The sequence below is a fragment of the Amaranthus tricolor genome, chromosome 1 (assembly GCF_026212465.1).
Source record: "Amaranthus tricolor cultivar Red isolate AtriRed21 chromosome 1, ASM2621246v1, whole genome shotgun sequence".
Lineage (NCBI taxonomy): Eukaryota > Viridiplantae > Streptophyta > Magnoliopsida > Caryophyllales > Amaranthaceae > Amaranthus > Amaranthus tricolor.
In genome coordinates, this window is record NC_080047.1 from 31782265 (window position 1) to 31800113 (window position 17849).

The 17849-nt window shown below is 33.4% G+C and overlaps 1 protein-coding gene across 1 annotated transcript; it reads right to left on the reverse strand.

Annotated features, from left to right (window-relative positions):
• Nucleotides 1-822: 822 nt before the first annotated feature.
• LOC130818572 (binding partner of ACD11 1) lies at nucleotides 823-15856 on the reverse strand. The gene is made up of 5 exons (XM_057684737.1): nucleotides 15664-15856; nucleotides 15077-15180; nucleotides 11521-11596; nucleotides 1681-1764; nucleotides 823-1589 (listed from the first exon to the last, which is right to left on the reverse strand). Exons 1-5 carry the CDS (start codon nucleotides 15667-15669, stop codon nucleotides 1068-1070), a joined length of 792 nt encoding a protein of 263 aa, XP_057540720.1. The 5' UTR covers nucleotides 15670-15856; the 3' UTR covers nucleotides 823-1067.
• Nucleotides 15857-17849: the final 1993 nt, after the last annotated feature.

Genomic DNA, 17849 nt, shown 5'->3' on the forward strand with positions numbered 1-17849 from the left:
AGTATAAGATAGGGTTTTGAGAACTGGGGAAAATGGGAACGAAGGGAGCTGATATGCATACTTGTGGAGCATGTTGTTCGTAGTTACTAACTGCGAACAGGTCAAAAAAAAATCAACAATTGTTCGCTTTGTTTTTTTGACACTACGAACAGCCCAAACCATAGGTTTGGGAATTGCACGCTTATTTTTGGAAATAAGTTGAAACTTATCTTATTTCGTGCATTTTGTTGATAATTTATCTTATTCATTTTAGTTTTTCTACTTTACTCGCAAATAAAAATCAGAAACTCTGTCTAATACAAGCATCACAATTTTTACAGTAAAACTGTCTTTTTAAAAGGCCATCTCTTTAAGCGAGCCAAAATTTTTATAAAAAAAAAAACTAAAAAATACGAAAAGTGCTAATCTCAAAATTTACATACCATAATCATTTATATATTTCACAAACCACAAAATAGTTACTTCACATACCATAAATACCTACATCACATAATATAAATGCGTGCTTCGAGTGAATTTTTTTTAAAATTTATTAAGCCGCTTCTGAGAGGGCTATCTCTTAGAGAGATAGTCTCTCACAAGAGTTTTTGTACTAACATTTAGGAATAATTCTCATCAATAAGTCGACAATAAAAATTCTAAACCACAGAAATTAGATAAAAATAAATGACACATCAGCTATGTCAAAATAATTAGTTGGATCTCGTAAAATTACCCTTACCTAGTAGGAAAGTAGAGATCATTCACACAGGAAACGTAGTTATATAATATCTGTATTCTGTTGAATATGAAGATGGCGTCGAAAGAAAATGAAGGAACAAATTCAGTGGAAGCTAGGATCTTATAAATAGAGATATGCAGATTTTTGTACTTTGACAGTGATATAACCGAGAGAGTTACAAAATAACACTTGAGATCACTGTAAATCTCGCATAGAAAAGGAAACCGAAGGCAAATCTATAGTTTTATACATCTAAACCTGCTAAAAAAAAAAACCACAGCAAACAAGCGGTTATGACAACTTTGATTCAGGAAAATAAAAATTACTATATGATTGACAACACTGCTCACTGGTGAAAACTGGCTCTTGGTGAACCAGAGTCGGAAACTTCAGAATATCCAGCAGCCAAGTTTTTTCCTCTCTCTTCCTCGGCCACCTTCTCCTTTGTTTTCTGACCCACATCCTCAGCAGCCCTGGCAACTCTGTTAAAAGCACCGGTAACCCAAGAAGCTCCAGTTAAGATGTATCGATTCTTCATTATGGCAGAACCAGCATTACTAACAGTTTGCTCAGCAGCAGTTAATGCAGATTTTGTTTTCTCTGAGACTTGAAATTTCTGGTCAACTTCCTTCATCTTGTCATTCACCAAGGTTGTGCCCATGCTAATCTTCTGGCTCAAGCCAATCTTTTGGTCCAGAGATGCAACGGTAGCAGAGGCAGTCGAAGTGAATCGATGCTTGTCATCAAACGCCTTAGCTTTGTTTACTGCATCTTTTCCCAAGACAAAGCCCTTGGCTAGCATAGTAGTAACAACATCCTCGGCCTTTTGCACAGGTCCAGCTGCAGTAACGCCGTCATCCTCAGTTGCCTATATGAATAAAAAATAACTGTCACTTCCTCATGCTTAGCAAAAGCTATACATCTCTCTGCATGCTTTCTACACAAATAATAAATCATACCACAGGTGATGCTGATACAGTAGCTGGTGGTTGGTAATCTGGTGCAAGAGCTATTGTCACTGATTGATCGACTATTGTCGCACCCTGAAGAAGTGAAGGGTAAAATAAAGTTATTTAGAAGGATTCTGTTAACTAACATAACTCTAAGAAAGAAAATATAGTAACACCAAGAAGAAAACTATAAAAATAATTTAGGGTGAGGCTAAGCACATAACAAATTAAAAAGGCATCATCATCGGGTCTATTGACAGTCAAAAGACAGCTGGGAACAGAAGGAAAGGCTAAGTAAGAAGTGTGCTTGATTTCCTTCCAAACATTCCCAATCGGGAAAATGTGAACTTTATTATAGAGAAAATATTCAACTACATAATATGACTATGGGAATAACTATCTGATGGATAAATTTTCTTATATAACTATCTAATAAAGTAATTCCACCAATGGACTACTACCAGAACCCTTAATTTGTCCAAAAAATTTCATCAAGAAAGGCACATCCCACATTTCCCTAAAATTTCTAGCTCTCTTTATCTTTGTTTTCCCTCTTCCTCTGTTTTCTTTTGTGCTTTATATATTGACCAAGAAAGCATTTGTGCAAATCCTATATTTGAATAGTTTGTGCTTGTGCATAATGGCCGTCTTATCTCAACAGAACCTCCAAATTTAAAGGCTTCCTGTAGAGGGTGAAGCCATTAAACAACCATAGGAGTCGTATTGGGAAAAATATGCAAAATTTTGTTAGGAAAGATACATCTTCCTTCCTGGTTAATATTTTGGCCATACATTCCTGATTATTCGATCTCTCTAGGGCATATGATCATGAATATATGATGCATTGCAAACTATGACCATGCCAGAGGAGTCGAATGAAGAAGATATTAGTCTTTTTTCTAAAATTGTTGACTTGAGGTTATTTCATAAATTTTATTTCTAATCTTTTTTAAGCTTGCTAGATAGAAACATACTAAAGAGAACAAAGGATTTAGAGGCAAAGAGAAAAAAATTGCATGAGAAGAAAATTTTGACACATTATAGATTTTTATAGAGGTAGGTTGACAAAATTATTTTATTATGTAGGTAGTTCTCCATGGAAGGAAAATGTAACCCAATGTTACACGAAATATTCAGAACGAGAAACGTGAAACTGAGAAAGTTAGTCAAGTGTTTTGAAAACTTAGATAACGAAATTTGATCCTCATGATATTTGTCTAACTACATTGATCATAAGTAAAAAATACAATCACAATATCAATCATAAATTAAAAGCCTTACACACCAAAACATGACATAATATGACCACAACAATAAAAGAAAAAAAAAGAAGAAAAGGCTCATTAAGCAATACAAGACAATGCTATATAAGTGTTTTGAATTGCAGTATCGAACGAAAGGCTCGAAACGGAATACAGGACAATGTTTTGAATTTTTCACTTTCATATAGTTCCTTTCTTTACTTCCCTATCATCCAAACACATTGCATAATAGCTAAACATTAACACCAATTTGACATTATAAAAGGGGAAAGTGCACCATGTATCAACATAAACAAATGAAGATTGTTCCAAAATAAGTTCAGGGAGTCCATCAATGCAAAGAAAACCACGAAATGACCTAGTAAAGTGAAAAATATGTCCCCCTAAGCCAGTATAATTGTTACTTGTTATACATGATAATTTTTAGCATTATAAAAATAATTTACATGATAATTTTTAGCATTATAAAAATAATTTGCCTCTATTGGAATTTTCTACTTGGTGGGTTGTGTCCAAATAAGGTAAAAGCATAGTAAGGTCTTTGGGGTTATTGTGAAGATAGCTACAAAACCATTTGTATTATCTGTGAAATTGTTTTGAAACATTTATTGCAATCGCAACCCCATATGAGATTTTGCACTAGAAGACCTTAAAATGAACTAGTAAATGTACAAATGTACCCATACAAAATTATGGGTTACAGGACATGTCAATGTAGATGTTACTTGTTATAGTCACACACCTTTACTGCCAATCATTATGAATTATGTTTAGCAACAAGAACATGTCCCTAATTAAGGGAGGTTTACAAATATCATACCCTCTCTGATAAAATGAGTTTATGTATGCATCATTGTTTAGTAGTTGACCCAACCTAGTGGTTCACTGGCCATCGCTTCATCACCTATATAGGATGGAAGAATGAGGAGGCAAGAAGGAAAACTGGTCGAACCAATCACTCCATTAGCGTTTGGAAACATAAAACAAGAAAGAAGGGAGAAAAGACTCGTGCCAAAGGATGACAACTCGACGCATTGCGTGGATAGTAGTTTAAGGTGAAGACTTACGTCAACATTATTGCGAATTTTAGTTAAGTGTTCAATTATTTTAGAAGTAGTCAATCAAGGAAAAGTAATCCCTTCCAAATTTTTAGTGTTACAAAAAGAATAAAAAGATGTTACGTTTGTTGTATTGGCTCATTGATTCTATTCATTAAACAAGGTGCTTATAAAGCACAGTGTAGTTTCTGTCCAAGAGAGCAAGTGGTTTGTTTGATAAAAAAGGTTGTGGGAGAGTAGCCCACCCAAACACTTACTTTGTGTTCATATAAAGCCCGACCAACTATTCTTAAACACCATTCTTTGGGTCTCAATTAACACTAAAATATGTACATGGAGTTGAGTAAGCATAGGACGAATCATATTTGGCATCTAAACAAGGTCAAAATTTGTGGTAAAATCGTGAAAAGTTAAGAAAAAATCCAATGTGCTTTCAATGTTTGCGTTTTCCAATTCAAAATATTGCGATCTAATATTCAAGTATCTTTTTAAAATGTTAGCAAGTTAAATTTGACTTTGTGGTGTTCAAATTTTGGCAATTTATGCTTTTTTCACAAAATTGATATTTGAGTATGTTTTGCTTCATATACTTTTTAGTTGACCAAAACTTGTGTTCCTCATGTCAAATGAAAGCTTACAGAACCTAGTTTTCTAGTTAAAGTGTTGGATAATTTTTTCGTTCGAAATTATTGCAAGCTACTTGCACCAAATCTAGGTGCAAGGTCATAAATGAAGGCCTTACAGGCAAAGCCAGAGCCATACAAACACATTGCAAAAGTTGATGAGGAGGCACAGCCTGCACAGCCTATGACTCATAATGAATGAACAGAATGCAAACAACAAGAACCAAATCAAGTGATCCAATGTGAAGTGCTCGAGGGAAAAGAAATCCATGGACTTAAAGAAAGAAGGATGATCACACTCCTCACAGTATAACCACGACAAGAGCAGGAGGCACAACAGGAAACACAACAAGAGGGATCAGACACACATGCCAACACTTACGCTGTTTCCTTTTGCTTTTTTTTTTTTAAAAAAAAAGGGTGTAATTAGAATTAGTAAGTAGTTGGGACAGCTGGCTTATTTTTGCCTCTTATCCCAACGGCTAGTTTAAAGGCAAATCTATATATAGGCCTTCAACATTGTATGAAAATCAGTTTTTGAGTTTTAATCAAAGTTTCTCATTCATCTCAGAAGTTGTTTCCAACTTGTGAGTGAATCAATTCTTGTGTGTCCGTGAGTGAAGCCACGTCCAAGAATTGGATCAAATCAATCTAGGGAGTGAACCTAGAGAGAGGAGATCAGGGGAGAGGGTGACATTGGTGAGTGAAGCCAAAGATCCTTAAATCCAAAGCCACTGTTTGAAAAACAGACTGAACATTCAGAAATCAACCATACAATTCACAAGGAAGGAACCTGTTGCAGGAGAATTAATTGGTGTCATCGCAACCTTGAAGAATCACTGATTGAACCTTCAAAATCAGTGCACTACTAAAAATCAATATAGAGGAGTAATAAAGCCAAATGAGTCTTTTTGTTATGATTGTGTGTTGGGGAGGGAACCAACAAGTTGCAACTGTTTTCTCAATAGTGATGCTTAGAGACCAATAGTTGTAATTTGGTTCCATATTGTTGTTTGAGCACTAAATAGCTACATAAACAACCAAGAGTTGTGATTCGGTTCCTTATTGTAGTTTGAGCAATAAATAACTACATGAAAAACCTAAAGGGCGGGCAAGAGAAATTAGAAACAAATGAGTAACACTCTTAGTTAGGTTTTCAAGGTTATAATAATCAACAAAAAAATGTAGAAGTTGTGACCCATTAACTGAATCAACCAAGAGATTTCTTCAAATATAAGAACTTTTAGATGAAATTTCTTGATTTTGATGTGAATAGCTATGATCTAGAAGTGTTCATCCAGTGGCATCAATGCTTAGAGAATTGTTGGAGAATTAGTTTGAATCTTATAACGTGAAAATAGAAATGTTGTTTTAAGCTTGCAAAATTAAAAACTAATCAAACTAGAGGTGAACTGCCATATGGTTGAAAGGAAAGCAACCGACATGTGCTACATGGTATGCCCAAGATTAATACTACAAAACTTTTGAAGACTACAACTGTATGTTAAACAAGAATACAGTTTTATGGAAGAAAATGATCACTTGCAAACTCTCAAAATACTAGAAGTACAATATGCAATTCAAGGTGATGTTGATATAAAGCAGGCTAGAGAATGATCGCAATGGTGTAGTTAAAGACAATATTGTTCTCCATCAGCACATAAATTATAATGAAGTTTTGAACATGACAAAGAAGTTAGAGGTACAGGTTAATAGGATAGGAGGCCGAGTTCTTTAGCTAATAGTGATCAATCCAAATCTAGTAGCCATTGAAGCCCATGTTAAACATCGTTTGTTTCAAGTATAACAGTCATAATCATTATTAGAACAAATTTTAGATATACAATCTCAACTGCCATCCAAAAAGATCATGTTAGTATTAAGGGAAGGGACAGAAGAATGGATGGAAGAAGTACCATATAATAGATGGCGATGGCACATTTGAATAAGATAACAATGTTGGTCATAAGGTTTATAGTTCTTTGATGATGCATGAGACACTTTGGACGACAAGAGTGAGAGCATGCTTGTACACAAGGGTAGCTGCTGACAACAAATGAAAACGAGCCTTAGTTGACACTTTGTTGACGGGAGGCAGTGCACCCCAACAACTACTCGTTGGCTATGCAGGATGCAAAGATCAGGTGCTACACTACCGATTCTGTGCCAATGTCTGACACTTGTAGAAAAATTAAGACATAGATATGAGTCTGATGTATTAATTAGAAGGATATATTGGGTATTTTAGTATTAATTAGTTAAAGAGACTCAAGTATAAATAAGGTGAGTAGAGAAACTGATCATGAATTTTTTTATCGAATTTAGTTAGTTTTATACTCATGTCCTAGGAGAGTCTAACCCTCTTTAAAGCTTGTAATCCTATCTTTCAATTGTAATATTTTAGATTACACTAATACATAGACATTTAAATTCTCATTATAATCATTCCATTCGTGCAGTTCTTACTATCTTGCAATGATTTTGGCTACAAACTAATGATTAAGACCAATGACTAATCAAGTCTATTACAACTGATATCAGAGAAGATCAGTCCTAAGTTCCAAGAGCAACTAAAATCTTTGAATCTGATAGAAAATTTGGTTTTGAATCACTGAACTAGTATAACTTGCACAAACAAGTGAAGGAGGACCTTGAAGAGTTTAGGAAGGTGAACGTTAAGCTATAAGATTCAAAATCTTAGAACACTTAATTCAAGTAGAAGAAAGAAAACAAAGAGGAAAAAAAAAAAAAAAAAAAGTAAAATCTCAAATGTTGTTGCACGGAAAAGAGGGCTATAATTATGTCAAAGAAAACGTTGTAGGTATAAATTTAGGGTATGGAGACGAGAATAAGGAAAAGTCTTAAAATATTCAACAGAAGTGGCTAGAGAATTGAATGGAAAAATCATGAAGGGAAAAAAATTAAGGTTTCAAAAGAAGAAAAAAGAGAAAAGCAAGAAAAGTGGAAAAAGATATAAAGAGATGAGGAGGTGTATGAAAAAATTTCGTACCTTAGAGGACGAGTGAAGGTTGCCCCACAATGGTGGACCACTCAAACTCATCTTGTATGTTGGGGATATGGGAAATGAGTCAAAAGGAGAGCCGAAATCAGGACGAGAGGGAAGGGAGAAGATTTGAGAAGTTGTAGTCTTGACTGTACAGGATGGGCATGTGCTTTTGTTGTAAGGCTAAACATTCGAGTTAAAGGAAAATGAACAAGGTTTTAAAATGATGGTAACTGATTACTCAGCCCAAAATTATAGTAGAGCGTAGGAGTAACGGGTTGCTTGGTAAGTTGTCATTCATATCCTATTTTGAAAAATAGAACCCACTCATCTAACCAAAATAATGAAAATGGGTTGGAAATGATGATGGAAGAAAATGTTAATTTACCAATATTTTTTCCCGCTTTTATTTTCTTTTCACGCTTTCAATGTCTCCCCATCTTTTTTACATAAATATTCCAACTTTACCCCTCCCTCCTTAAATTCTCTCAACTCCCTTTTCTCTCTCTAGTTACTAAATTTGCACTCAAATATCAATTTCTTGCAATTGAAAGCTTAGGAGATACTAGAATCTGACTACACAAACTAAATCTAGAGGAATTCTCTAACCTAATCTATCATTTTTTCATTTTATAGAAAAGGAAGGGGGGTAAGTCATACGTTTTGTGCGACATGACCTAGGCCCAGTTGCATAATTTGTGCAACTTGTACCTTTCCCCAATTTTTATTTATTAATACTTGCTAATTATTTGATAATTAATTAGTTGTTTAATTATTATTTATTATTGTTAATCGCATGTTGTAATAAATCATATGTTTAATTATTAATTATTATTCTTATTTATTTCTTAATTAATTAGTATAATATTATTATTCAATTAATTAACATTAAATGTTTAGTTATGGGCATTATATGTTTGATTTTAAATTATTGATTATTTATTATGTATTTTTTAATTATATGGAAATATTGCTGTTAATCATGGTGGAGGTAAAGGATTCTTTAGATATTTGTTGTTTGAGAATAGTTTTAGGCTTGCTTGAGGCAACCTTCAGGCGGGTGGTGTTAGTGGGTCCCTTCTGACACGGTTAGACAGAACTAGAGATCTAGTGTCTTAGAAATGATGACAAAGCTTCAAATCTAAATTTTTTGGGTTGTTATGTCAAAAGCTAGATATCACATGCTACCACTATAGTATTAGAAGCTTGGTTAATCTTCCTTGTGAGATGTACGATAGAAATACAATGGGAAACAATTCTCTTTTTTTCTATTAATTTTTAATGTCTTTTTCTTAGTGAGTTGTTCTAAAGAAATACAAAATTCCACATGCCAACAACTCATCCAATGCAATATGGCTACCACTAGTACATCGCCAAAAAATTTTTGAGCCTATTTCCTTTTGATTCAAACTTTTTACAAGTTATCCTACTTGGTTACTATTGCACCCCAAGTTTTATTTCTATCCACCCTAAAGACAAGGTGGAACTTCAAAGGCAGTCGGTAGTATGATATATTAGCGAGAAGGGTATATTGGTATATTTAGTATTAGCTAGTTAAGGATAAACTAGTATAAACAAGAGGAATAGAGAAACAGATCAAGAACATTTGCATTGACATTTAGTGGGTTTATACTCATGTCCTAGGAGAGCGCAAGCCTCTCAAAAGTTTGTAATCCATGTAATACTTTAGATTACACTAATACATAGCTATTTAGATTTTCATTTTAATCATTTCATTCTACAATTCTTGCTATCTTGCTACTATTTTTGGCTACAAACTAAGAATTTGGAGCAAGGACTAAGAGACTAAATGATGATTTGTCGCCTAATGCAAAGTATTAAAACTCCATGTCTACTTAGTTGTGTTGTTATGTCTTTAATTATTTAAAGGAGTTATACTAGGATTATGCACCCAAGGACAAACTTTACCGCACCAATATTAAGCACTTACTAGTTAATACCCAAATGTGACTCAAATACTGAGACTGTCATAAGTACAAATACTATAAATCACAACAGATATAACCTAGAATTCATCTGGTGGATCATCAAAACAAAGAAAATTATACATTAAACATGCTTAAAGATCTACACTTAACTTATTTGTGCAAAAAAATATTGACCTTTCAATAAGCAAGCAAGGAATGCAATGAATATGTTGGCTACAAAGAGAGGGAGCAACTGAAAATAAGATGTATATATTGGCTAGGCCTGATCAGGTTGGGTCAGCCAATCAGGTTCGGATTTGGATCATATATTAACCGGTCAGTAAACCCTTGACCCAAACCAATTCATTTAGTTGGGTCGAAAATCACAACCCTAACCCAACTATAGTTTTTTGTTTTCATTTTAAGATTTCTAGCATTGATTACATCTTATTTTTTAGGTCTTAATTTTAAACTTTATGTTTTTACTTTTTTTGTTGGTATTTTGTATTTACTATGAAAATAAGAAAATATTAAATGAATTAAGTTTAGGTTATACTTATTGATTTAACTCAGAATAACACATTTAATTAAATAGGTTATACAAGTTTGTTTCAGGTTTAAAATTTTGACCTGAACCTAACCCATTTAATATACAGATCAAGTCGAGTTGACCCATTTAATTAATTGGGTCAAAAGTCTCGACCCAAACCCATTTATTTCCGATTAAGTTTAGATTGGGTTAGCAGGTCGCGTCAGCTTTTGTCAGGCCTAATATTGGCGACAATAAAGTGACTTATGAGACATGAAGTTTACACTGTGCTAATAAAACCCCACTAGCCAGGCTCTCTAAAACAAACAGACACACTCACACAAAGCACATACGCCATGTAACCATTACCAATCATTAATTTGTAACAGATGCAAGAGTTAATAAACCGCAAAGTGCAAGCCATTGTAATAACTAATACTCTTTTCGTTCCTATTTGATGTTCCCATAAGTAATACTCACGAGAATTAAAAAATATTAAATCTTTTAAATGATGAAAATATTATTTTATTAAATAATAAAATTAATAGAAAAAAGTGAGAATCATAAGCATTAAAAAATATATAAAATAAAGTTAATGGAAAAAAATGAGGACCACAAACATTAATAATGTTAAAATAAAGTTAATGGAAAACGTGTAAGGACCATAAGCATTATAAAATTGTTAAAATATATTTATTGGAAAATATATATGGACCATTAGCATTAAAAAAAATATTAAAATTAGGGTGACTAAGGCTATTTATGTCCAAAAATGTGATAAAATAGAAAGATTCTTTACGGGAACTATCAATGAAAGAATTAGCATTAAAAAATATTAAAATTAGGGTGATTAAGACTATTTATGTCCAAAAAATGTGATATCAATAGAAAGATTCTTTAAGGGAACAACAAATGGACCTGCCTAAAATGAAAAATGAGAACATCAAACAGGAATGGAGAGAATAACTAAAAATACTCTATCAGTTCCTATTTGATGTTTCCATTTACCATTTTAGTTAATTTCATTTGTTATCCTCCATAAAAAATTTTAATGCTCATAGTCTCTACATATTTTCCACTAACTATATTCTAGTTTTCACATTTTTCTAACTAAATTTATAAAGGTCCTTTTTACACTAATTTTATTTTAACAGGTCTCCCCATTTTCTCCATTGACATTATTATTCAATAAAATAATATCTTTGTTTTTTACCTTACTACTCTTTATTATTATTTCAATCTAAAATATTCTATTTTTCTTAATCAACGTAAATATTTTATATAGGAACGTCATTTAGGACAAAGAGAATTAAATTTAAACACCATTGATCTTAGCGAAAAAAAAAAAAAAAAAAAACTAGAAGGATTACATTAGGTCTCATGTATAATACATATGAAAGATCATGCAAAGACCGACCCCCAAAAAGAACCAGAAGTGAACTTACTGAAAGAAGGACAGCAGTTTCTGCACCTTGAGCATCCTTAAATGTAACATAAGCGGTTTGAGATCGCTCATTCTCACTATAATAGAAAACAGAAAGTTAAAATTAATAATCTAAGAATAAGATTGCATACATAAACACAGAAAGACCATGAATTGAACGTGTTCAGGACACTAACAAGTGAAGAACAAGGAAAAACGCAACAAAAACAGAGCAACACCAATGAAGGCAATAAACACACACAACAAGATTTATGAGGTATCTTAGATACCTCCCCCTCAAACAAAGGTGTATATCATTAATCTATCAACATTATAATAATGATTTAACCCCCTCACACCAAAAATCTCTTAAGTACAAAAATTCTACCTTTAGTAGAAACTCACTCCAATACAATGAAGAAACTATGATGGCTATCTACCCTAGTCACCTTTTGTGTATTAATCTCCCTCTTATCTTTCTAATGTTAGTTTAGACCTCCTATAGCCCACCACACATTAGAAAAACCCTAGGACAAGTACAAGACGTGCCCTCCAAGCATAGATCAAAACAAAAAGACGTATTAGACTCGTATTAGACCCTGCACCAGGGTGCTCGGACGAGTACCTTATGTGCTCGAATGAGCACCACATCAATAGCATTCACTGACTTCTTGATTGCTTGTGCCTCGTTCAAGGCACCTTGCTTCCTTCACTTTGCCTTGTTTAAGGCATGAACCAATGCCTTCCTTGAGTACCTTCTTGCCTTGTTCAAGTCACTCTATTTCCACTCCCTTATAACCTCATGGAGTGTTCCAAAACTTCAAACCCTCATGCCCCATTGCAAACCCAACATTATTCTCTAGTGTGCAAGCTATGGAGTAGGCAATGAGATGATCAAAGTCATCTCCTACACTAGGAGATTTGTGACTTGGCACAATATTCTCCCCCCTCAACACCAAATTTCTCATCTTCATAAAATGTCACCTTCTTGGGTGACTTACAAGCATCAACTTTGTGGCCTAGACAACCACCACTAACTTGTAGCATGTACAAGTTTTTTCACTCTTTCTTTCTCTCATGTGCAACATGCTCCCACTAATGACCTTTAAAGTCCCACCACTAGCTTTGAAGGAGCATCACTTACCTTCCAATCTACCTAGTGAAATGAGATTCCTCTCAAGCTTAGAAACATACCTCTCATCACTTAGCTTCTTCTTGACTTCAAGTGTCACAATAACAACTTCTCCAATACCCTCTACTTTCACCTTCTCATCATTTGGAGAAGTGACAAGGTCTCCATCACAAAAACTAAGCTTATAAAAGTATAATATAATTACAATATTTGAGGTTCTTTTAGTGTATAATTAGTTAACTTATTAGTTATTAATTAATTAATTTGTTTATCAACTAAAATTATGAGTAACTATATTTAGGTGATCGTAATAACTAAATTTAATGGTTATTAATGAAGTTTTGGAGACAAATAACGTTGTAACGGTGAAATATCATTATATCAGTGAAATAACGGGCGTTACATGTTACGTAGCGATCAACGAGGCATTTTAACTTTAAAATTTCACACATCGTTATATAACAGGATTTAGCGTCGCTCAAACAGGTTACATAACGGGCGTTACGTAACGTAACTTGAGAGTTTTATTCCATATCATGTACCAAGAGCCCCATCATAATCACCATTATCATCAATAAAGCCTAAAGCTAGGGATGTTCAAAACCAAATACCGGGTCGACCCGGATCTGAATATCCGGATACTCGATTTTCAGGATACCTAAAAATGCGACCCAGTTCCGACCCGGATTAAACCGAGTATTCAGAATCCACATAGCATGCTTAATTCGGGTCGAAAATCGGATATCCGATTTTGTTTATTTCCTTTAGCATTCATTTTTTTCTCTTTTTCTTTTAGAATAATTTTGTTTGCATAAAATTAAAAAACTAACTCTCTAGAAATACCTTAACTTAATTAGTCATAAAATTCAAACCATGGTGTAAGGGATAAGGAGAGTTTAGGAGTTAAAATACAACTACAAATCCATAATACTAGTTTGAAATTTACACGTCAAATTATTATAATGTTAATGGACAGTGCCAGAAGCTGATTGCTAATGGACGTGAGCCATTACCCGGGAGAAGAAGTTTTGTGTTAATACCTAAGGTTGCAAATCTTTATCCTTTTACTATTTCACTTTGGAAATTTGTTAGTGATAAGATTATTAGTTGGACATGATATTGCTTGTGGGTCAGGAACTTTTGCTACTAGAATGGCTGAAAAGAATGTAAATATGAAGAAGAGAAATATAGAAATTGGAAAAACACAAAAATGGCTTACAAAAAAAAGTAATAATAAACTAGATACTGAGTATCTTGTTTTCCAAAAAATGAGATCCTTATCCGACCCGAATACCCGGCTTAGAAACCAGGAACCCGATCGGGATTATCCGAATTTTGTCAACCGGGTAAATTATCCGGTTTTGGCTATCGGATATTGGATAATTCGGATATTTTTGAACACCCCTACCGAGAGCGACATTTTTAGTATTCTCAACAACCTTCCTACCGCCATCCTCGAGTTCCTTATCCTCTTCAGATCTTCCTTCATCTCCTTACACATCATTTGAATGTGCCCCTTATCCTTATAACAGTAACACTCTTTGTTACTATGATCACTTCTCCCTTAAGACTTACCTCTCCCTTGGTAACCCTTCTCTTTAGTTCTTCCTCTATTAGAACCCTCCCCATACAAACTCTCGCCACCACTCTTCTTATCTTCCCTTTCACATTTCACCATTAATCTATCATTCTCTCTCAAGTCTCAACATCGCTAATGCTTGATCAAGAGTCTCTCCTAATGAGTAAAGTTTGAAATATATTTCTATAGTTTAAGGAAAAGAGGCTAAAAGAAGAAGGATTTTTCCTCATCCAAAAGTTTCTCATCCGCATTCAACAATTGGCACACAAGTTGGTTGAATGCGTTGATCTGGTCTTACATACTTGTATCATCCTCCTTCATGAGTTAATACAACTCCCACCTCCAACAAAGTTAGTTGATTCGAAGCATAAACTACTAGAAGCTTCTCCAACAGCACACCAAGATTTCTCTCCTTCAAGTAGTTCTACTTGATTTTGGGTGTAATGGCAAGTTAAATAGTGCTCACTGCCTTCTTCTTCATGGCCACCCATTTCCTTCCTTCACAAATGTTGGCTTTGTTCTTTCAAGTGCCTTATCTATGCCTTATTGAACCAACAAGTCATCAACGAACTATTCCAAACCGAAAAGTTCATCTTTCCATCAAACAATAGAATATGAAACCTTGTTCCATCACCCATCTTGTTCCTTCACCAAAATCCTTACTTACTCACCAAAATACCCATGAAACTTAGTAAACTCTAATACCAATTGAAATAAAAGCATTAAAGACTCTAACAAGTGAAGAACAAGAAGGAAAACACAATAAAAACATGACACCAATGGAGACAATATAATTAATTATTAAAATTGGAAACGTCCAAAATCTTATTTCTGAAAAAAAAGCAAATTAAAGACAAGATAACCAACCTTTGCAATTCAATATGTTCAATCTCACCAGAGAATGAGAAGAACTCTTTTATGTCCTGCTCAGATGCTCCAAGAGAGACATTGCATACTTTCACACTTTTTATCTGCAAAAAACTACATTTATTTCAACAACCAAAATACATTTATTCCAACAAATGCCTAGCATTTTAACGTTTCTGACCATCAAGACATTCTAATAAATCTGATCCAGCAGCAAGAAAACATAAAATACGTCAATTTAAAAAATTGACATTTCTTTTATTCAATAATACAAAACAAATCGCTGAAGAAAGTTAGCTAAAAAATATTGGGTATCATCATTAGTCACAAAAAAAACAAACCCTGACACCAGAAATTTAATTACGAAATTACCAATTGTAAACTTATGCAGACAGCAGAAATTAGCGGAAGATATGATAAATCAACAAAATAAACTAGTAGAAAACAACAATAATATGAATCTAAGATCAAGCCAACCGCAATATTGAAGTGATACAACCGAATGATCACAATTGAAACAATAAAAACACACAACAGAAAATAATGTTTAGATCATTTGAAAGAGGAAGAGTAGTTGAAAAACTCACCGACATAGTGACGATGAAATATTGCAGTAGCGATCAAATGAATAGAAAAGAGGGAAAGGGAAATGAAGATGATTGACTTAGGTTTAGCGTAAGAAATGCGAATGACGAGAACTTAGCTAAGCAAAAAACAAATCTTGCCTGGGAGGTTGTTTTTCCACCTAGCTAGACAGCCGGTCATCAAATTTTGTGTACGTTGGCATCACGTTTTTTTCGACTAATACGCATTAAATATCAACAAGCATGGGTGCGAGCTGTGACACGAATATCCGAACCAAAATCGAAAGTTAATCGATCTGAAAATATGTTTCTTTTTTTAGGTTTATCGAATCGATATTATTCGAACCGAAGTTGTGCCCGAACCGATTTACGACGGAAAATCGTAAAATCGAACCCGAACTGCGACCGATTTTTATAATCGACATATAACCGTTAAGTGAGATTACCCGAAACTAATAGTGACCGATCCGAGTCATACCCGACCCGAATCATGCTCAAAACCGAACTTGATCCGACTAAAACCGACTTAACCCGAACGAATTTTTAATCGAAATGCCATAAACCTGAACCAATTTTTTAACATAGAGGTATGATCGACTAATATTCAATCATCTTATTAGTTAATCTAATAAAGTAATAGAAATTTTAATAAATTAAATTTTATACATATGGTTTCATATATTTAGAGTTAATAATCAATGGTCAATGTTTATTTAACTATTTTTAATCAATTTAGATGAAAAATGATAAAACTTTAATTTTAATTTACAGTCAAACAAGTAAAAGTAACAAAGTAATAATCATTAACTGATTTGCACTTTAACTATTTTGCTTTAACTAAGGGGAATCTTATCAGCAATTAAAAAATGCGAACAACTTAATCTGATATTGACTCGATCTATAATAATTATTAATTCGTAGCCGAATTCTACTTGAAAATAATACCCGAATTCGATCTGTACCCGGTAAAACCGAACCAATTATTAACCGATGACAGTCCGACCGATTGACTACTCGACACGAACTTCAATCGACACCGAACCGATGCTAACTCTTAATCGATCTTCAACTAAACCGTGACTAACCGACCTGACCCAAGTGTGACCCGAGTGTGACCCGCCGTAATACGCATTCGAAAAATGACTGATCTGAAATACAACTGAACCGAATGACACCTGTCCGAAACCGACTCGATCACCGGAATGAATACCTCTAGGTACTTGGTAAAAGATAGGGTTGAGGATTTTTAGTTTATTGGGTAAATTAGTTTGTTAGATTGGTCAAACAAGCTAATAAAAGTGTTTGGTAATTGAGCTAATTGAACAGCTTATTAAAGCTAATCAGCTGTTTTGCTCCCGGAAACCCAGCGGTTTTAATTAGTGGGTTGCTTAATTATTTCATACTCCCAGGAATGCCCTCCCATTATGCCATTCAGCGCCTCAGGGGGGACTTTAGTACTTATTATTTCCAATTTCTAGAAGATCACTGCTCTCTTAAGTTATCTTCCTTATTTTTTTTGTTTCCTTAATTATTTGTTATTTAGAATTATTTGTAATTTAAGTTTGGATATATGTAGTTATTTTTAAATATTTATGCATTCTTTTATTTATTTTCAATTACTAATTTAAATTTGTCAAAAGATTCAAATTAATCTTTTAAAAATACAATACTTCTTACTAATTATCATAAATAAATCATGACAAAAAGTTTACTAAAAATGTTTATACATAACTTATTAATATTTAATCAATAATTTATCAAAAAAATAGATATACAAACAAATACTCCTATAAACTTAGCATTAAATTTTTCATGTCCATATATATCTTTGTATACAAATAAGTTTTCAACAATCAGCTAAATTTTAGCAAACACTTTTAAATAACCAGCTAACAAAATCAGTTGGTCAAATAAACTCATTAAATAATCTAGTCAAATCAGCTCTTTTAATCAGCTACTAGCTATTAGCTGTTTGCCAAACACACCCATATATATTATCAATGTTCGTTTCAAATTACTTATAATATTAGAAATATTGTGCACTATTTATAGAACTACAATTTATAAGTTTTTTTTTCAGAAATTAACATTTTATTGTATACTTTCTACATAATTTTTTATGAAATGTTTTTATGGAATATTAAGCATCGAGCACATCGTTAAAGATCGTGTAAAAAACAAATAAAAAT

Bases quoted from the DNA above. Each gene is read 5' to 3' on its own strand.
- LOC130818572 (XM_057684737.1), bottom strand. The intron at 11,597-15,076 runs GTTGGTTATCTT...TTTCTATTATAG, and splicing joins GAACATATTGAATTGCAAAG to TGAGAATGAGCGATCTCAAA. The intron at 1,765-11,520 runs GTAAGTTCACTT...TCACTTCTTCAG, and splicing joins AAACTGCTGTCCTTCTTTCA to GGTGCGACAATAGTCGATCA.